The sequence below is a fragment of the Ranitomeya variabilis genome, chromosome 2 (genome assembly GCF_051348905.1).
Source record: "Ranitomeya variabilis isolate aRanVar5 chromosome 2, aRanVar5.hap1, whole genome shotgun sequence".
Lineage (NCBI taxonomy): Eukaryota > Metazoa > Chordata > Amphibia > Anura > Dendrobatidae > Ranitomeya > Ranitomeya variabilis.
The window spans coordinates 802634135-802656909 of NC_135233.1; the positions used below are offsets into that span (position 1 = coordinate 802634135).

The 22775-nt window shown below is 44.5% G+C and overlaps 1 protein-coding gene across 4 annotated transcripts in view; it reads left to right on the plus strand.

The window, feature by feature from the left end:
* ASRGL1 (asparaginase and isoaspartyl peptidase 1) overlaps positions 1-19439 on the plus strand; it is an 82102-nt gene extending 62663 nt beyond the window's left edge. For all 4 annotated transcript variants that reach the window (XM_077289938.1, XM_077289936.1, XM_077289940.1 and 1 more), the window contains one exon: positions 16601-19439. In XM_077289938.1, the coding sequence (XP_077146053.1) occupies positions 16601-16821 (221 nt within the window). In that variant the 3' untranslated portion in view covers positions 16822-19439. The remainder of the gene's footprint in view (positions 1-16600) is intronic.
* Positions 19440-22775: the final 3336 nt, after the last annotated feature.

Consider the following 22775-nt stretch of genomic DNA (forward strand, 5'->3'; position numbering starts at 1 on the left):
TTATTGGAGCAATTGATCACATTTATTGTAGCGGTTGGCTACAACACAGTGGCATGACTTCAAGCAGTTGGTGTGTTTTTCATTGTGTGCTCACTGTACAGGTAGATATGAATCACATTAAATTAGTGTACTTGGGAATAAATGACTCTCTACTGTCTGTCCATGCTACAGCCTCAGTAAAGGGGCTGTTTCATGAATAAATGTTACATTTCTCTGTTGGAGTTGGAGTTTTTAAGTTATACTCTAACATGAGATGGGGAATAATTTCCAGGTCGCTGGGGTTCTGACTGCTGGGACCCCCATCAATCCTGAGAGTCCGTGTGAAGGAAGCGGTAGGTCAGTTATGTACAATGCCGCGCCATTCATTGCGGAGCCACATTTACCCTTGATGAAGCCATGCTAGAGTTGGCGATACACGTGGGGTCCTCATCTCCTCCTTGACCATTGGTCTACGTTACCTTCAGGTTTTTCTCCATGCTCTTGTGATTTATCACCCATATTGACGTGTGATATATGCCTCTTTGTATATTTCCGCAGTACTGATTTGCTTCCTTTGCACATTTATGGACTTATTGTGCTTTCTTATTTCCCTTTCATTATGCATGTTTGGAACCATTGTGCATGCAGGGAGGGTATTTATGTCTGTACTGCTTTTGCCCCATATTCAGTAAATAGTATTTATACATTCAGTTTCAAGATCATAACTTACCTTATTGCATGGCTCATTCAGGATTTTAAGCCTAAGGTGACATTGAAGGTGTTAGTTTTGTCTAATACATTTATATTGTATTACATTTTTGTGATCCCAATTGCTTTTGCACACTTTTTTTTCCTTTTTTTCATTGTTTCTTGTTTGTATGTCATTGATCCCATATTTATTTTGTGGTTATGAACAATTGACAGTGGGGCGCCAGCTCCAACATGTGTTTTGGCGCAAGCTTTTGCCGGCACCATTCCAGCAGGAGGATCTTATGGCCACTGTTGTTTTTTCATTCTGATTCTATATTATACTTCATTCATCAATTATTAATATCCTCGCAGCTTTAGACACTTGTGCTTATAAACATGCACAGAAGAGGTTAACTATTACATGATTACTGATATCTGATTACATCGCAGAATCTGTAACATACTCATTCCCTTTGTGTATCTTTCCATATTCCATGTATCATGTTTTTTGGACTGTTTTCCCATACTGACAATTGTTCATTGTACTTTATATTTATATCTCCTTCTGTATTTGTCGTCCTCTAGTGTTTTCCCCAATTTCAATACTTGTCTTTTAAATTTTGTTATAATAAATATACTTTTATAATATCATTTTGGCTGCAGATGCACACTTTTTTTTGTAGGTTTTCCCAATATACAGCAGACCCCTATGACAAATGGTGGAGGAGGTATCACGAGTAAAAAAAAAAACAAACCAACCAATAAATAACCACTCGCATACCTATGATCCACAACAGGCTGGTGCTTGCCGGCTCATAGGTCATACATCCATACTCTGAGTCAAGCTACAGGATAAGAGAGCTCCTGGGTCCAGGTATATTCAGGATCTGACCACCCAGCTTGACTGATAGCTGCTACTTGTAGAGATTGAGTACACTATATTGTCTTTCTGATAAGGCTTTTTAAATTACATCAGCTCTAAGAGCTAGTTAATTTAATAGCTCAGATTGCAGCAGGTGCCAGTTGTATAACACAGCCGGCACCCGTACTGTATTTTCCGATCCTGATCCCTCTCCTCGTGAACATTTGCTGTACATATAGAAATGAGAACACGAAAGGATCTGTCAATATGGTTTTAATTGTCATACTAGATGGCAGCCCGATTCTAAAGAATCGGGAGTCTAGAATCCATATATACTTTATTTATTCAAATGTAAGAATAATACAATTAATAAATAATAGTAAGAAAGAACAAAAAATGGCTGCACTCACAAGCTCTTGACAATTCTTGACAGTACGGCACATTTCTGATTGGTTGCCGCCTGCCGCGAGCGACCAATCAGAAAAGTGCCGCGCACCACGAAGGCATATATCTTTGTCCACCCTGAGCGGGTGTAGGACGCTGGTGACGTCGCTTATCTCCGGACATTATCTCCGGACAAAGCCACGGAAGTTGGCACAAATTGCCGGAAGTAGTATTCTAGGCAATTATATATTAGATTTTAATGTTATCAGTGTTTACCTTTGAACGTTTATATTGTATTGTCCTGTCACCAGCCATGTGTACGATTATCAGCCGAAAGCCTCTCTGGAACCAATAATCACCCCATATAAAGGTATCTTTATAAGTTAAAGATTCAGAATACTATGACTTTTATCATATCCTGAACAGTCAAGTTTTTTATGAAACGTTAAGGTTTTCTGGTTGAAGTAAAAAAAACTCTGAGTGTTTACAGTTTGAAACCATAAAATGTTGAAAGATTATGTCATTCTTGAGTATATCACTCAATGGTGCTCATAAACGTGTCAAATTTGATCTATAATATACTTTAATATACGTTACTTTAATCTTTAATATACTTAAGAACAGGGCCCCAGACATCACACAGGGGGTCTGAAACACCGCACAGTGGTCCAAAATATCGCTGTGCTCTGCCTGGGGCCCCATATGCTGCCTGGGGCCCCTGTGCTCTGCCTGGGGCCCCTGTGCTCTGCCTGGGGCCCCTGTGCTCTGCCTGGGGCCCCATGTTCTGCCTGGGGCCCCTGTGCTCTGCCTGGGGCCACTGTGCTCTGCCTGGGGCCCCATATGCTGCCTGGGGCCCCTGTGCTCTGCCTGGGGCCCCATATGCTGCCTGGGGCCCCTGTGCTCTGCCTGGGGCCCCATAGGCTGCCTGGGGCCCCTGTGCTCTACCTGGGACCCCTGTGCTCTACCTGGGACCACTGTGCTCTGCCTGGGGCCCCTGTGCTCTGCCTGGGGCCCCTGTGCTCTGCCTGGGGCCCCTGTGCTCTGCCTGGGGCCCCATGTTCTGCCTGGGGCCACTGTGCTCTGCCTGGGGCCCCATAGGCTGCCTGGGGCCCCTGTGCTCTGCCTGGGACCACTGTGCTCTGCCTGGGGCCCCATATGCTGCCTGGGGCCCCTGTGCTCTGCCTGGGGCCACTGTGCTCTGCCTGGGGCCACTGTGCTCTGCCTGGGGCCCCATAGGCTGCCTGGGGCCCCTGTGCTCTACTTGGGACCACTGTGCTCTGCCTGGGGCCCCATATGCTGCCTGGGGCCCCTGTGCTCTGCCTGGGGCCCCTGTGCTCTGCCTGGGGCCCCATGTTCTGCCTGGGGCCACTGTGCTCTGCCTGGGGCCCCATATGCTGCCTGGGGCCCCTGTGCTCTGCCTGGGGCCCCATATGCTGCCTGGGGCCCCTGTGCTCTGCCTGGGGCCCCTGTGCTCTGCCTGGGGCCCCATATGCTGCCTGGGGCCCCTGTGCTCTGCCTGGGGCCCCATAGGCTGCCTGGGGCCCCTGTGCTCTACCTGGGACCACTGTGCTCTGCCTGGGGCCCCATATGCTGCCTGGGGCCCCTGTGCTCTGCCTGGGGCCCCTGTGCTCTGCCTGGGGCCCCATGTTCTGCCTGGGGCCACTGTGCTCTGCCTGGGGCCCCATAGGCTGCCTGGGGCCCCTGTGCTCTGCCTGGGACCACTGTGCTCTGCCTGGGGCCCCATATGCTGCCTGGGGCCCCTGTGCTCTGCCTGGGGCCACTGTGCTCTGCCTGGGGCCCCATATGCTGCCTGGGGCCCCTGTGCTCTGCCTGGGGCCCCATATGCTGCCTGGGGCCCCTGTGCTCTGCCTGGGGCCCCATGTTCTGCCTGGGGCCCCTGTGCTCTCCCTGGGGCCACTGTGCTCTGCCTGGGGCCCCATGTTCTGCCTGGGGCCACTGTGCTCTGCCTGGGGCCCCATAAGCTGCCTGGGGCCCCTGTGCTCTGCCTGGGACCACTGTGCTCTGCCTGGGGCCCCATATGCTGCCTGGGGCCCCTGTGCTCTGCCTGGGGCCACTGTGCTCTGCCTGGGGCCCCATATGCTGCCTGGGGCCCCATATGCTGCCTGGGGCCCCTGTGCTCTGCCTGGGGCCCCATATGCTGCCTGGGGCCCCTGTGCTCTGCCTGGGGCCCCTGTGCTCTGCCTGGGGCCCCATATGCTGCCTGGGGCCCCTGTGCTCTGCCTGGGGCCCCATATGCTGCCTGGGGCCCCTGTGCTCTGCCTGGGGCCCCTGTGCTCTGCCTGGGGCCCCTGTGCTCTGCCTGGGGCCCCTGTGCTCTGCCTGGGGCCCCTGTGCTCTGCCTGGGGCCCCATATGCTGCCTGGGGCCCCTGTGCTCTGCCTGGGGCCCCTGTGCTCTGCCTGGGGCCCCATGTTCTGCCTGGGGCCCCATGTTCTGCCTGGGGCCCCTGTGCTCTGCCTGGGGCCCCTGTGCTCTGCCTGGGGCCCCTGTGCTCTGCCTGGGGCCCCATATGCTGCCTGGGGCCCCTGTGCTCTGCCTGGGGCCCCATATGCTGCCTGGGGCCCCTGTGCTATGCCTGGGGCCACTGTGCTCTGCCTGGGGCCCCATAGGCTGCCTGGGGCCCCTGTGCTCTGCCTGGGACCACTGTGCTCTGCCTGGGGCCCCATATGCTGCCTGGGGCCCCTGTGCTCTGCCTGGGGCCACTGTGCTCTGCCTGGGGCCCCATATGCTGCCTGGGGCCCCTGTGCTCTGCCTGGGTGTAGGACACTGGTGACGTCACTTATCTCCGGACATTAGCTCCGGACATTAGCTCCGGACATTATCTCCGGACATTAGCTCCGGACAAAGCCACGGAAGTTGGCACAAATTGCAGGAAGTAGTATTCTAGGCAATTATATATTAGATTCTCCATCACAGAAACGTATTCATTGTAACCCTTTTGCGGTCAGGTTTTTTTTATTTTTAGCTAGGAATTTCCACACTTTTGCTATATGATAAATTGATATTAATCCCCAATAACTATATATTTTCTGAAATTAGACACCTGGCACATTGTCACAATATTACTTGGCACTTCATATGTACAGAACCTTCATTCAATTTTTAGTGTGATGTGTGCATCTACTTTATGAGCGGGCTCAGGAGCTGAGCCCACTCCATGCAGCTCGAATGCTAGTTGTCTTATGCAACTGGTACACAAGAAATTGCTGCCGTCGAAGCTAGCCTGATCCAAACTGATAAAACCTCACCCATACACACTTTAATTGAAGATGACTGTTCTTGCTTTCTTGCTACACCTAGGTATAAACCACAGGAGATCATCAATTTTACAATACATTGCAATACTACAGTATTACTTTGTAATGTTTAGGCATTGAAGCAATCTCAGGCTCAGATACCCAAAGGAGACTACTTAAAGGGAACCTGTCACTTCCAAAAATTCTATTTACCTACATATATAGCGGTAATCTCTAGGTAACAATTAAATCTGGCTGACTTACTGGAGAGCTGCTACAGGGAGTATAAGAAGTTCTTTCCTCCATGCAGCTTCTCGCTTCCAGTTGTAGCTGCTCCCTGTACTGCCCTGATGACAGGAAGCAAGTGGTGGCGGGGAGAATATACTATATATACTAGACTATAAGCCGAGACCCCTAATTTTGCCACAAAAAACTGGGAAAACTTAATGACTCGAGTATAAGCCTAGGGTGGAAAATGCAGCAGCTACCGGTAAATGTCAAAAATAAAAATAGATACCAATAAAAGTAAAATTGAGACATCAGTAGGTTGTGTTTTTGAATATCCATATTGAATCAGTAGCCCTATATAATGCTCCATGAAGTTTGATGGGCCCCATAAGATGCTCCATATTAAAATATGCCCCTTAAAATGCTGCACAAATGTTGATTATGGCCCCATAAGATGCTCCATAGAGACATTTGCCACATATAACATGAACAATATTAATTCCTCATCCCCTATGACGGGATCCCTTCATAGATAAACATGCAACTACCAATAGAGAATCATGAAGGCACTGGATCCAAAATGTACCAAATATAAAAAGCATGACTTTATTAACACTTATTAAAAACATAACATGACAAAAAACACAATAAATATAAAGTGACAATGAGCCAATACAGGGTCACCACAGAAGCTACAGACTGATACAACCCCCTTAGTGTCTACACCCGGTATTATAAGTGATCATAGATTGTCAATCATTACAGGCATCCTAGCTAGACTGCTGGAAGTGTAACATACTAAAAACATCTAGCCACCAAATCCGGATACTGTGATCCATAAATAGTTGTAGCTATATAAAGACAGCTAGTAGTAGTGATTACCTGTAGTCATTATGGACCGGGGATGGGGGGGTCGACCAAACTGAGCGCACCTCGACGCGCGTTTCACTGCAAAGGCAGCTTCGTCAGGAGGCAGTATGGCGTTGCTACTGGAGCCTTATATACCAAAACCTAATTCTCACATGCCCAGCACCTGTGCGCCAGCGCATCGACGCCATGTTGCGGCGTCACTGAAGGGACCGCGCTCAATGTACGCGTCATCTGGTCACATGGTCCGGTCATGTGACCGGCCATGTAACCAAGACAACGCAGCACATACCAGAGCGCTTCCCCACAGCGGCACCACAGCGCATGCGTGCCGTGCGCTGAATGCTCAAGCAGGAGAAAGGTTTGTGGCAGGGATCATCTGTGACGTACAAAAACAGAACAACAAGGCTAACTACATTAAAATAGACCGCTACATCGTTCCTCCACCCTAACTATACTAACAAACCTACCTTCCACCTCTTTATCCCATGCCATACAGAAACAGTAAATATACAAAAACAGATATTGCATTATTCAATATAAACATGATAACTATCTAGTTGGTGGCACACAATAAACAATAAGCATACAACAATAAGTGTCATAAGGCATAATGTTTCCACATATGAATAATTCGGCAGAATTCATATAAAATTGACAGTGCTGAGATCACAGGTAGCCTCTTGATTGTTATTTCCTCGCTTTTCCCCTTCCATTTTTTTGGGGTGATTCATAGGTGATTGCAACATCATCCGTACCATCAAATGCGTCTAAGATATAGCGTAACCACCAAAAGATACTGAGCACAACTATAGATGGAATAGAGAGGGAGTTATTTCAATTATAGTAGATATATCTACATATTATGCCTCCATCAATATTCTAGTTCATGAAGCAGACAAAAGAATAAAAAATAAAAAAGAAGAAGAAGAAAGGAGGGGAGGGATGTAGATCCAACGGACACATAAAAGGTGGAAATACAACATAAAACCATAGAAGCAACATATAATTAAAATTCGCGCTAGCCTAGGAAGGATTTGAAGCTAATCGATTCGTTTAGCCCATTGGGGGCGAGGGTATCTAAATCAACCATCCATCTCGTTTCACGTTTAAGCAATTCCTTTTTATAGTTACCACCCCTGATGCCCAATTGCACCCGATCAATCCCTCTGACTTTAAATGTTATAGGGTTACTATTGTGACATTTTCTAAAATGCTTAGGGATTGTTTTTAGTGCATCCACATCCAGCGCCATGGCCCCATTCTTGATGTCACGTACATGCTCTAAGGTGCGCACCCGTAGTTCACGTGTGGTCATGCCAATGTAAATCAGATTACATGCACATTTGGCATAATATATCACGTTGTCTGTTCTACAATTGATGAAATGCGTGATAGAGAAAGCTTTACTGCCCCTACTATTTTCAAATGTGGTGACCCGCTCAACATATTTGCACGCAGAGCAGTCACCACATTGAAACGAACCCCATCTTGGGCCCATTCTATCAGAAAAAAATTATTTTTGGGGTGCCACATAATGGCTTTTAGTCAGCATGTCCTTTAGGTTTTTGGACCTACGCCATGTCACTGATGAATGGTTGGAAATATGTGGTGCCACATCCTCATCTGCCAATAGCACAGGCCAATATTTCCTCAAGATCTCTGACACTACTCTCCATTCTGAATTAAAAGAGGTAATAAACCGCACAGGTAAATTGTCATGATGTTTGACAGTTTTTTTGGCAGTTTTTTGTCCAGACTGGGCCAGGAGCGTATCACGTGACGTGAATTTGGCTCTTCTATATCCGGTGCGTATCGCTTTATGATTATAGCCTCTCTGTTGGAGATTATTTTTGAGGATTTTGGCCTGTCGTTCAAATGCATCATTATTAGAACAAATACGCTTAATGCGTAGAAATTGGCTGATTGGTACTGATTTAAATGTCTGTGGGTGGTGTGATGATGTTGCATGTAACAACGTATTTACAGCAGTGGACTTACGGAACACATCAGTCGAAATGAAACCTTCATCATCCTTGCTGAGCGTAACGTCCAAAAACTCCACCTTTTCTCTACTATACTTCCATGTTAGGTTAATATTCAATGAATTGTCATTTAACCTATTGAGAAAAGAATTAAGAGAAACCTCAGACCCCTGCCAGATAAAAAGTACATCATCTATATAGCGAGACCATGAGACCACGGCGTCTATCCCCTCAATACTACCAACAACCTCCCGCTCCCACAGCCCCAGGAAAAGATTTGCGTATGAGGGCGCACAAGTCGCCCCCATCGCGGTTCCCTGGAGCTGTAGGAAATAGCGGTCCTTAAAAACGAAAAAATTGTGGGTGAGGGAAAAATGTAGTAAATTCAAAATGAAACTACACTGGTGACGTCACTTATCTCCGGACATTAGCTCCGGACATTAGCTCCGGACATTAGCTCCGGACATTAGCTCCGGACATTAGCTCCGGACATTAGCTCCGGACATTAGCTCCGGACAAAGCCACGGAAGTTGGCACAAATTGCAGGAAGTAGTATTCTAGGCAATTATATATTAGATTCTCCATCACAGAAACGTATTCATTGTAACCCTTTTGCGGTCAGGTTTTTTTTATTTTTAGCTAGGAATTTCCACACTTTTGCTATATGATAAATTGATATTAATCCCCAATAACTATATATTTTCTGAAATTAGACACCTGGCACATTGTCACAATATTACTTGGCACTTCATATGTACAGAACCTTCATTCAATTGCAAATGCTGATTATGGCCCCATAAGATGCTCCATACAGATATTTGCACCATATAATGCTCCACAAATGTTGATTATGGCCCCATAAGATGCTCCTTACAGACATTTGCCCCATATAATGCTCCACAAATGTTTATTATGGCCCCATAAGATGCTCCATAGACTATTATGCCCAATATAATGCTGCACAAATGCTGATTATGGCCCCATAAGATGCTCCATAGAGATATTTGTCCCATATAATGCTGCACAAATGCTGATTATGGCCTCATAAGATGCTCCATATAGATATTTGCCCCATATGCTGTTGCTGCGATAAAAAAAAAAAATGACCTACTCACCTCTCGTCGCTCAGGCCCCCAGTACTTGCTATAGTCTCCTTTCCCTGTTCCACCGCCGGGTGCCGCTGTCTTCCCCGTTCTCCGCACTGACGCTCAGTGAGAGGGCGCGCACTAACCACGTCATCGCGCCCTCTGACCTGAGCGTCACAGGCAGATGACGCGGAAGACGGCGCCCGGCGGTAGAACGTGGAGAGGTGAATATCTCCGTGCTCCCCCTCCCCATTATACTCACCTGCTCCTGGCGCGGTCCCTGGCAGCTTCTCTGATGGACTCTCCAGGCGTGGCACCTCTTCCAGCTTTGAGCGGTCACTGGGTACTGCTCATTACAGTAATGAATATGTGGCTCCATCCCTATGAGTGGAGTCACGTCCATATTCATTACTGTGATGAGCAGGTACCATGTGACCGCTCAAAGCTGGAAGAGCTGCCGACGCCTGGAGACCATCGGAGATGCAGGGACCTCGCCAGGAGCAGGTGAGTATATCACAGCCGCCGTTCCCCCTTCCCCGCTGACCCCCCCAGGGACAATGATTCGAGTATAAGCCGAGGGGGCGCTTTCAGCCTAAAAAATGGGCTGAAAATCTCGGCTTCTACTCGAGTATATACGTTAACTTAATTTTTCCCCCCTAGCCAGTAAGACAGCATCATTTAAAGGCTATTTACCTGCAGATTACCTCTATATCTTCAAGTAAATGGAATTTATGTGGGGGTGACAGATTACCTTTAAAAATGTAAGGAACATAAACCCCTTCATGACCCAGCCTATTTTGACCTTAATGACCTGGCCATTTTTTGCAATTCTGACCAGTGTCCCTTTGAGGTAATAACTCAAGAACGCTTCAATGGATCCTAGCGATTCTGAGATTGTTTTTTCATGACATATTGAGCATCATGTTAGTGGTAAACTTAGGTTGATAATTTTTGCGTTTATTTGTGAAAAAAATTGAAATTTGGCGAAAATTTTGAAAATTTAGCAATTTTTAAATTTTGAATTTTTTTTCTGTTAATGTGACACAAAATAGTTAATAAATAACATTTCCCACATGTCTACTTTACATCAGCATAATTTTGGAAACAAAATTTTTTTTTTGCTATGAAGTTATAAGGGTTAAAATTTGACCAGCGATTTCTCATTTTTACACCAAAATTTACAAAACCATTTTTTTTAGGGACCACCTCACACTTGAAGTCACTTTGAGGGGTCTATATGGCTGAAAATACCCAAAAGTTAAAACTTCACCCCTCAAGGTGCTCAAAACCACATTCAAGAAGTTTATTAACCCTTCAGGTGCTTCACAGCAGCAGAAGCAACATGGAAGGAAAAAATGAACATTTAACTTTTTAGTCACAAAAATGAAATTTTAGCAACAATTTTTTTATTTTCCCAAGGGTAAAAGGAGAAACTGGACCCCGAAAGTTGTTGTACAATTTGTCCTGAGTACGCAGATACCCCATATGTGGGGGGGGGGAAATCACTGTTTGGGTGCACGACAGGGCTCGGAAGGGAAGGAGCGCCATTTGACTTTTTGAATGAAAAATTAGCTCCAATCGTTAGCGGACACTGTCGTGTTTGGAGAGCCCCTATGTGCCTAAACATTGGAGCTCCCCCACAAGTGGCCCCATTTTGGAAACTAGACCCCCCCAAAGAACTTATCTAGATGCATAGTGAGCACTTTCAACCCCCAGGTGCTTCACAAATTGATCCGTAAAAATGAAAAAGTGCTTTTTTTCAAAAAAAAAATCCTTTAGCCTCAATTTTTTTATTTTCTCATGGGCTACAGGATAAAATGGATCTTAAAATGTGTTGAGCAATTTCTCCTGAGTACACCGATACCTCATATGTGGGGGGGTAAACCACTGTTTGGGCACACGGCAAGGCTCGGAAGGGAAGGAGCGCCATTTGACTTTTTGAATGAAATATTAGCTCCAATCGTTAGCGGTCACCATGTCGTGTTTGGAGAGCCCCTGTGTGCCTAAACATTTGAACTCCTCCACAAGTGACACCATTTTGGAAACTAGACCCCCCAAGGAACTCGTCTAGATGTGTGATGAGCACTTTGAACCCCCAAGTGCTTCACAGAAGTTTATAACGCAGAGCCATGAAAATAAAATCATTTTTCTTTCCTCAAAAATTATTTTTTAGCCCACAATTTTTTATTTTCACAAGGTTAACAGGTGAAATTGGACCCCAAAAGTTGTTGTCCAGTTTGTCCTGAGTACACTCATACCCCATATGTGGGGGTAAACCACTGTTTGGGTGCATGGCAGAGCTCGGAAGGGAAGTAGTGACTTTTTGAAATGCAGACTTTGATGGAATGGTCTGCAGGTGTCATGTTATGTTTGCAGAGCCTCTGATGTGCCTAAACAGTAGAAACCCCCCATTTTGGAAACTAGACCCCCCAAGGAACTTATCTAGATTTGTGGTGAGCACTTTGAACCCCCCAAGTGCTTCACAGAATTTTATATCGCAGAGCCGTGAAAATAAAAAAAAAAATTTTTCCCCACAAAAATAATTTTTTAGCCCCCATTTTTTTATTTTTCCAAGGGTAACAGGAAAATTTGTACAATTTGGGGGGTCTAATTTCTCCTGAGTACGCTTATGCCCCATATGTTTGGGTAAACCACTGTTTGGGCACATGTCGGGGCTTGGAAGGGAGGGAGCACCATTTGACTTTTTGAATGCAAGATTGGCTGGAATCAATGGTGGCGCCATGTCGTGATTGGAGACCCCCTGATGTGCCAGTGGAAACCCCTCAATTCTAACTCCAACACTAACCCCAACACACCAATAACCCTAATCTCAACTCTAACCATAACCGTAATCACAACCCTAACCCCAACACACCCCTAACGCAAATCCCAACCCTAACCCCAACACACAACCAACCCTAATCCTAACCATAACCCCTAACCACAAGCCTAACCCTAACCTCCATACCCCTAACCCTAATCTTAACCCTAACCCTAATTCTAACCCTAACTCTAGTTCCAGCCCTAACCCTAAGGCTATATGCACACGTTGCGGATTCGTGTGCGGATTTTTCCGCACCCTTTTTGAAAAATCCGCAGGTAAAACGCACTGCGTTTTACTTGCGGATTTACAGCGGATTTCCAGTGTTTTTTGTGCGGATTTCACCTGCGGATTCCTATTGAGGAACAGGTGTAAAACGCTGCGGAATCCGCACAAAGAATTGACATGTTGCGGAAAATACAACGCAGCGTTTCCGCACGGCATTTTCCACACCATGGGCACAGCGGATTTGGTTTTCCATAGGTTTACATGGTACTGTAAACGTGATAGAAAACTGCCACGAATCCGCTGCGGCCAATCCGCTGCGGATCCACAGCCAAATCAGCACCGTGTGCACATAGCCTAATTCTAACCCTAATTGCAACCCTAACCCTAACCCTAGTTCTAACCCTACTTCTAACCCTAACCCTAGTGGAAAAATAAAAATAAATATATTTTATTTATTTCATTATTTTCCCTACCTATGGGGGTGATAAGGGGAGGCTTTATTTACTATTTTTTTATTTTGATCACTGTGATAGGTTATATCACAGAGATCAAAATGTACCTGTAACGAATCTGCCGGCCGGCAGTTTCGGCGGGCGCACTGCGCATGCGCCAGCCATTTTGGAAGATGACAGTGCCCAGCTTAGATGCCGGACGGACACCGGGAGGCTCCCCGGGACTCCAGCGGTACGGGGGTGGGATCGGACAGTGGGGTGCTGGACAGGATGGAGGGGAGAGGAGGGCAGCGGAGCACAGAACGGAGGGGAGGAAAGACTGACAGCGGCGGCAGATCGCCACTGTCAGTGGGTGGAGGGGGCAGATCGGGGTCTCCAGCCATGGCCGATGATATTACAGCATCGGCCATGGCTGGATTGTAATATTTCACCAAGTTTCCTAGGTGAAATATTACAAATTAGTCTAATTGGCTGTTGCACTTTCAACAGCCAATCAGAGCGATCGTAGCCACGTGGGGGCAAAGCCACCCCCCCTGGGCTGAAGTACCACTCCCCCTGTCCCTGCAGATCGGGTGAAAGTGGAGTTAACCCTTTTCACCCGATCTGCAGGGACGCGATCCCTCCATGACGCCACATAGGCGTCACAGGTCAGATTGGCACCGACTTTCATGACGCCTACGTGGCATCACAGTTCGGGAAGGGGTTAAATAAATAAATAAATGTTAAAGGGAATCTGTCAGTAGGGTCAATCCTCCTAAGCTGTCTACATGGGCATGCTGGTCAAATAAACTTGAATATCTTATTTTAGGGCGATACACATGTTCCTTAGTACACCATGTTCCAAATTAATATGCAAATTACATTTTTCTCAGATTTTCCTAAATGGTCGGTGCAAATGACAGTCAGTCTAATAAAAATCATCACCCGTTAGATTATACATCGAATTTTATTGAAGTAGCCTCCCAATGATAACAGTATAATCTCCGAAATGAATAAAAATTCAAAATGCACTCTTCCAAATTATTAGGCACAGTAGAATTTCTAAACATTTGATATGTTTTAAAGAACTGAAAATGCTCATTTGTGGAATTTGCAGCATTAGGAGGTCACATTCTCTGAACAAAAAAGCTATTTAACTCCAAAAAATCCTAACAGTCAATTTACATGTTAACATAGGACACCTTCTTTGATATCACCTTCACAATTCTTGCATCCATTGAACTTGTGAGTTTATGGAGAGTTTCTGCTTCTATTTCTTTGCATGAAGTCAGAATAGCCTCCCAGAGCTGCTGTTTTGATGTGAACTGCCTCCCACCCTCATAGATCTTTTGCCTGATGATACTTCAAAGGTTCTCTATAGGGTTGAGGTCAGGGGAAGATGGTGGCCACACCATGAGTTTATCTCCTTTTATGCCCATAGCAGCCAATGACACAGAGGTATTCTTTGCAGCATGAGATGGTGCATTGTCATGCATGAAGCTGATTTTGCTCCCGAAGGCATGTTTCTGCATTTTACACCATGGAAGAAAGTTGTCAATCAGAAACTCTATATACTTTGCAGAGGTCATTTTCACACCTTCAGGAACTTAAGGGTATGTGCACACGTCAGGATTTCTTCAGGAATTTTTGCGTTTTTCTTGTGGATTTCCCCGATAAAAACGCTATAATACCGCATAAAAAATGCGTACATTATGCATCCTATCATTTAGAATGCATTCCGCATTTTTTGTGCACATATTGCGTTTTTTTTTCCGCAAAAAAAAAAAACGCATTCCGGAAAAAGAAGCAACATGTTCATTATTTTTGCGGATTTCCCATTAAATTGGAGTGTCAGGAAAAAAACGCATAAAATCCGCAAAAAAAAAAACCACACAAAAAACACGTAAAAAACGCATGCGGATTTCTGGCAGAAATGTCCGGATTTTGTCAGGAAAATTTCTGCAAGAAATCCTGACGTGTGCACATACCCTAAAGGGCCCTACCAGCTGTTTCCCCATGATTCCGTCCCAAAACATGAATCCTCCACCTCCTTGCTGACGTCGCAGCCTTGTTGGGACATGGTGGCCATCCACCAACCATCCACTACTCCATCCATCTGGACCATCCATGGTTTGCTCGACACTCATCAGTAAACAAGACTGTTTGAAAATTAGTCTTCATGTATGTCTGGGCCCACTGCAACCGTTTCTGCTTGTGAACACTGTTTAGGGGTGGCCGAATAGTAGGTTTATGCACCACAGCAAGCCTTTGAAGGATCCTACACCTTGAGGTTCGAGGGACTCCAGAGGCACCAGCAGCTTCAAATAACTGTTTGCTGCTTTGTAATGGTATTTTGGCAGCTACTTTCTTAATCCAATGAATTTGTCTGGCAGAAACCTTCCTAATTATGCCTTTATCTGCGTGAACTCTGTCTGTGCTCTGTTTGTCACAAATCTCTTCACAGTATGATGATCACTCTTAAATGTTCATGAAATATCTAATGTTTTCATACCTTGTCCAAAGCATTGCACTATTTAATGCTTTTCAGCAGCAGAGAGATCCTTTTTATTTCCCATATTGCTTGAAACCTGTGGCCTGCTTAATAATGTGGAACATCATTTTTAACTATTTTTTCCTTTATTTAGAATCACCTGGAAAACTAATTATCACATGTGTTTAAGGTTGATTTCAGTGATCTATTGAGCCCTCAGACTATACCATCCATGAGTTTATTTGAAAAACAAAACAATTACATCTTTGACACTTAAATCCAATTTGCATAATAATTTAGAAAACAGTGTATGTAAATGAGCTGTTAATATCTATGGACTGGACATAGATCTCCCTGAAAGTTTGTCTCCAGAGCTTAATTTAAATGAAAGGGGGGCATCACCAGTGTGAGACAAGAAATGACTGACCCTTTACACTCATAATCACATACAGGTCTGCAGTGAGATCAGAACGAATTCAGTACAGCAAAAGTAAACTTTTGTCTCATTACCAACACATTTGCAGCAGCACTTGTCCTCTCATGGTGCTGTCACCTCTGCAACAGCGCTATACTTGATTATAACCAACACAGTACAACAGAGTTGAACCTTGTCTCATTACAAACACAACAAACATATTTGCAGTTCTCCTTCCAAAGTGTTAACAGCTTTGTTGTACTGCCTCCTCCCTCCCCCAAACACACAAGCTGCCTGTGAGATGGGAAGCATCTGAAGCACTATCAGAGGACAAATGCAGCTGCAAATGTGTTTGTAATGATACAAAGTTCAGTTCTGTTGTGCTGTATGAGAGCAAATTGTCAGTTATCACATTTAAAATGAGTTCTGGAGGATGATTCTCGGATATCTATGTCTGGCCCATAGATATTAACAGCTCATTTGTCAGCTGGCAGTCAGTGCCGGAGGAGCTTTTACAGCTGCCGCACTCTGTAGACAAGCTGTGACTGAACCCCTGCCGGCGCCACACCTGAGGCTGAAACCTGAATGCTGCCGGTGAGGAATACATTTCATTTCCTCCTGAAATCAGGGCTCTAAGTGCGGGTGCCAGGGCCAGGCAGGTTTAGAACGCTATTACCCAGCAGATTAACTCCATATCTGCTGGTTATTAGCTTTTTCTTTTTCACCTGGCAGATTACCTTTAAACAATATATAGGGAATGTGTCATCAGTAAGTTAAGTATAACGCACAATCTTTTCACATATACGTAGCACAAAAATTGCACCTAAGATAATGTGCATGTATGAAATCTGAAATATATAACTGTATTTCCTTCCCAGGAATGTCCACCGAAGACGCAGCAGAAGCGGGTCTGAACTACATGGCAACACGGGTCAATGGAAGTGGTGGTGTCATAGTGGTTAACAGTACGGGTGAATGGACAACAAAGTTCTCCACAAAGCAGATGTCTTGGGCTGCAGTTCAAGATGACCAGCTACATTTAGGCATTTACACTGGGGAACATGAGATTGAGCCTGTTGCTGCAGCCCCACAACAGTAAGGCTATGTTCACACAGAGTTTTTTTTTGAGGACTGTTTTGGACAAGATCATCTCTAACCGAAAATCCTCTTGCAATAACTTTTTTTCGTTTCTGTGGGAAATTCTTTTTGTGGTTCATTTAAGTTTTATCCATTTTCTTTTTTCTGAAGAGGTTTTGTAGAATGCTCAGTAGTTAAATAAAAGTACATGTCCCTTATTTGAAGCAGATACAGAAGAAAACCTCTGCAAACTAGGCACTATCCAATTAAAAGCCACCAAAAATCTTTTCACGAATAAAAAAAAAAAAAAGTAAGAAATAAAATATCCTCCAAAAACTACCTACAAAAGCATTGTTTTCTGAGGTGGTTTCTGCTTGAAAAATTCATGGCTGTTGAACACCCCAAAAGCTGTGTGAAAATGCCACTAGTATAAGTGAATGTAGAGAAAAAGCCCAATCTGCTCACGTGGCCGGTGCACTGCACTAATAATCATTAGGCAGTATGGATCCACGTAAAAAGTCAGCACTCATTGTCGTCATAAAATTATTGCCTCATTGAATCATCTTAAAGTCATAGATGGTTGAGAACCGCAACATAAAAAATAAGCATGATGGCAAAAAAGGAAAATTCACAGTCTCCCGGACAGCGAGTTTCTGACTTGTCTGGCTAAGTCTAAGGACCGCACAGGGCAGAAACACATTGCCTGGCTTTTTACGTGGATTCACGTCTTCATAAGTGAATGTAATCCTGCAATGTGACAACTAAAGAATTGATTGATTTTGTGATGATCAGCAATGTGTGTGTATATACTGTGTATATATATATATATATATATATATATATATATATATATATATATTCTACTGTGGGCCTAAAGCTCATAATTATAGATTCATTTATCTGATATGTTACTTGTGGCAACCCGGCAGTGGGGACGTGTAAATATTAATACCAATGTACATAAATGTAAGGCCATGTTCACACGTTCAGTATTTAGTCAGTATTTTACCTCAGTATTTGTAAGCCAAAACCAGGAGTGAAACAATCAGAGGAAAAGTATAATAGAAACATGTCACCACTTTTGTTTTTCTCACCCACTCCTGGTTTTGGCTTACAAATACTGAGGTAAAATACCGACCAAATACTGAGCGTGTGAACGAGGCCTAAAGGTGATTAAATGCGATAACCTCCTCATATTCACACAGCTGGTCCCATTGTGTAGACAATAACCAGCAATATGTTGACATGTAATGACTTCCTTGTATACGTCTGGTTATAACCTAGTCCTGCTTAAGGCTAAGAATTTGCTGCAATGTGTCAGTGTAGGCAATCCTCTGGTAGTTAAACATGATGGCCGCAGAAATGTTCCATGTGTCCCCCTGCAGGTGTAAGTCCTTATCAACCTTGATACATTGTAATAGGCCCATCATTTCATTGGGTTAAATGCCTCTTTTCAGCCTCTAAATGTATGGGGAAAAATGTTGTTCACGGACTGCAAGAGAGGTGAGGAGATTACCGTATATACTCGTGTATAAGCCGAATTTTTCAGCACATTTTTTTTTGTGCTGAAAACGCCCCCCTGGGCTTATACACGAGTCATGGTACTTAAACCTGGAGTGGGGCATCATACTTACCTACCTGCGCACCCTCGGTACTGGCACTGCATCTAGTTCCGTCCACCAGTGCCTGCATGCAGCGTCTTCATGTTCTCAGCGGTCACGTGGTACCGCTCATTAAGGTGATGAATATGGACGCGTCTCCACTCCCATAGGCGTGGAGCGCATATTCATCACCTTAATGAGCGGTACCATGTGACCGCTAAGCACAGGAGAGCTGCCAGTGCCGCGCCGGGACAATGGAGATGCTGAGACGTTCAGCAACGGACCGAGGAAGGTGAGTATGACTGGGGAGCCACGCATACGATGGGAGAGGATAGGGGAGTCATGCATACAACGAGGGGACCGAGAGAGCCACGCATATGATGGGGGAGGACGGGGGAGCCACGCATATGACAGGGGAGGAAGGGGGAGCCACGCATACGAGGGGAGCAACGCATACAATGAGGGGACCGGGGGGAGCCACGCATACAATGAGGGGACCGGGGGAGCCACAGAGAGAAGGACAGGATGGGGGAGCCACACAGAGCAGGACAGGGATGAGGGGACAATACTTACCCGGCTTATACTCGAGTCAATAAGCTTACCCAGTATTCCGTGGCAAAATTAGGTGTATACTCTGGTCGGCTTATACTCAAGTATATACGGTAAATTGATTAAACTGAATTTACAGGAATGGACAATACCTGTAGGCCTATTAAACATTGCTACCTACTAGACCTCTTCATAATGTAACAGCAGTAGTTACTCCAGTTTTTCCACTTTGTCATGGTGAAAGCTCAGGTTCTGGTTGTTTGTGGCCATTAGAATAAAGCTTAGTTAATGATCAGACATGTATGGTAATTCAGTGCGTGCAAGGATTTTTCTATTCAACTGGTATAATGCTGTTCCACTGTTTTGTCCAAAGCAGCCTTGAGGCATCCCTGTTTTAGCCGGGTTTAGTTTTTTGCTTTACTTATAATGCAATAAATCCTAAAATTTTGTTAAACTATTTAAAAACAAATAAAGCTATAAGGTTATTTCACATTCTGCAGCTTGAAACATTTTGCCTTAAGTTTTTTAAGAGGTTATCGACTACTGTAACATTAATGGCCTATCCTTAGGATAGGGTCATCAGTATCTGGTCAGTGGTCAGTGGGGGAGTGAATCCCAGCACTACTGCCGATCTGCTATTCACGGTGTCGGCTGTGGCCAGAACTGATCAGTTACCGAGCTCTGTCTACTACAGTGCCTTGCAAAAGTATTCAGCTCCCTGGAACTTTTCAACCTTTTCCCACATACAGTCATGGCCAAAAGTATTCACACCCCTGCAATTTTGTCAGATAATACTCAGTTTCTTCCTGAAAATGATTGCAAACACAAGTTCTTTGGTATTATGATCTTCATTTAATTTGTCTTAAAAGAAAAAAACACAAAAAGAATTGTTCTAAAGCCAAATTGGATATAATTCCACACCAAACATAAAAAAGGGGGTGGATAAAAGTATTGGCACTGTTCGAAAAATCATGTGATGCTTCTCTAATTTGTGTAATTAACAACACCTGTAACTTACCTGTGGCACCTAACAGGTGTTGGCAATAACTAAATCACACTTGCAGCCAGTTAACATGGATTAAAGTTGACTCAACCTCTGTCCTGTGTCCTTGTGTGTACCACATTGAGCATGGAGAAAAAGAAGACCAAAGAACTGTCTGAGGACTTGAGAAACCAAATTGTGAGGAAGCATGAGCAATCTCAAGGCTACAAGTCCATCTCCAAAGACCTGAATGTTCCTGTGTCTACCGTGCACAGTGTCATCAAGAAGTTTAAAGCCCATGGCACTGTGGCTAACCTCCCTAGATGTGGACGGAAAAGAAAAATTGACAAGAGATTTCAACGCAAGATTGTGCGGATGTTGGATAAAGAACCTCGACTAACATCCAAACAAGTTCAAGCTGCCCTGCAGTCCGAGGGTACAACAGTGTCAACCCGTACTATCCGTCGGCATCTGAATGAAAAGGGACTGTATGGTAGGAAACCCAGGAAGACCCCACTTCTTACCCCGATACATAAAAAAGCCAGGCTGGAGTTTGCCAAAACTTACCTGAAAAAGCCTAAAATGTTTTGGAAGAATGTTCTCTGGTCAGATGAGACAAAAGTAGAGCTTTTTTGGCAAAGGCATCAACAGAGTTTACAGGAGAAAAAAGAGGCATTCAAAGAAAAGAACACGGTCCCTACAGTCAAACATGGCGGAGGTTCCCTGATGTTTTGGGGTTGCTTTGCTGCCTCTGGCACTGGACTGCTTGACCGTGTGCATGGCATTATGAAGTCTGAAGACTAGCAACAAATTTTGCAGCATAATGTAGGGCCCAGTGTGAGAAAGCTGGGTCTCCCTCAGAGGTCATGGGTCTTCCAGCAGGACAATGACCCAAAACACACTTCAAAAAGCACTTGAAAATGGTTTGAGTGAAAGCACTAGAGACTTTCTAAGGTGGCCAGCAATGAGTCCAGACCTGAATCCCATAGAACACCTGTGGAGAGATCTAAAAATGGCAGTTTGGAGAAGGCACCCTTCAAATATCAGGGACCTGGAGCAGTTTGCCAAAGAAGAATGGTCTAAAATTCTAGCAGAGCATTGTAAGAAACTCATTGATGGTTACCGGAAGCGGTTGGTCGCAGTTATTTTGGCTAAAGGTTGTGCAACCAAGTATTAGGCTGAGGGTGCCAATACTTTTGTCTGGCCCATTTTTGGAGTTTTGTGTGAAATGATAAATGTTTGGCTTTTTGCTTCATTCTCTTTTGTGGTTTTTCATTTAAGACAAATTAAATGAAGATAATACCAATTTGTGTTTGCAATCATTTTCAGGAAGAAACTGAGTATTATCTGACAGAATTGCAGGGGTGTGAATACTTTTGGTCATGACTGTATCATTTTTCAAACATAAAGATACCAAATGTCAATTTTTGGTGAAGAATCAACAAGTGGAACACAATTGTGAAGTTGAGCGAAATTTATTGGTTATTTTAAGTTTTTGTGAAAATTCAAAAACTGAAAAGTGGGGCGTGCAATATTATTCTGCCCCTTTACTTTCAGTACAGCAAACTCACTCCAGAAGTTCATTGTAGATCTCTGAATGATCCAATGTTGTCCTAAATGCCTAATGATGATAAATATAATCCACCTGTATGTTATCAAGTCTCCGTATAAATGCACCTGCTCTGTGATAGTCTCAGGGTTCTGTTTTGAAGTACAGAGAGCATAATGAAGACCAAGGAACACAACAGGCAGGTCCGTGATACTGTTGGGGAGAAGTTTAAAGCCGGATTTGGATACAAAATGATTTCCAAAACTTTAAACATCCTAAGGAGCACTGTGCAAGCGATCATATTGAAGTGGAAGGAGTATCATACCACTGCAAACCTACCAAGACCCGGCCGTCCCTCTAAACTCCAGGGAGCCGAATACTTTCGCAAGGCACTGTATATGGTGACCGCTGCCGGATACTGCACATCCACCACATATTCAAGTCAATAGGGGGCAGATGTGCAGTACCTGACCGCGGCCACTATACAGTAGATATAGCTGAGCTGGTCAGTTCCAGCCGACACCAAGAACAGCTAATCTGCGATGGTTCTGGGTACAGCACTAACGTTTGTCTACAGTCTGCGGTCTTGCATAGAACGGGACCCCCCAAGTATCTGCAAGCACCGAGATTCTGGTGCAGAACACTAGCTGTGACCCCTGACCTTATCAAGACAAGATTGGTTCATGTGCTGGTGATGTCAGTCATGCTAGCCAATAACAGCAATCGCTGGGAAAGTATGGTTATATATGGTAGGTGTTAAGTATAGTATACTGTATATTTTGCTTTATAGGACGCACCTGATTATAAGACGCACCTAGATTTTAGAGAGGAAAATAAGAAAAAATTTGATCCAAATAGTGTGCAAAAACCTTTAATAAAATATAAAAATATTATCTGTGGATGACGCTTTGTTATGGTGGATCTGTGAATTACAGTATCTGACTAGCACCCCCCTCATCCTCAGGAATACGCCCACTTACTGTATGCATAGATGTATTCTGAAAGATGAGGGAGGTGGTAGGCACATTTGCAATAAGCACTTTGAACGCTACATTACAGTGTATATTTACACTAAATATGGCTAGAACCCCCATCATCCTTCAGAATATCATCCTTCAGAATATACTGTATCAATGGGTATATTCTGAAGGATGATGGGGTTTGTTTGCTCACCTTTCCTAAAAGGATTTTGGACTTGTGAATACCGTAGTTGCAACATTAAATAGTGTGCAGGGACAGATGTGATTGGTGGAGGCAGCTCAGCAACAGTTCCCTCCACCAATCACTATCCATCA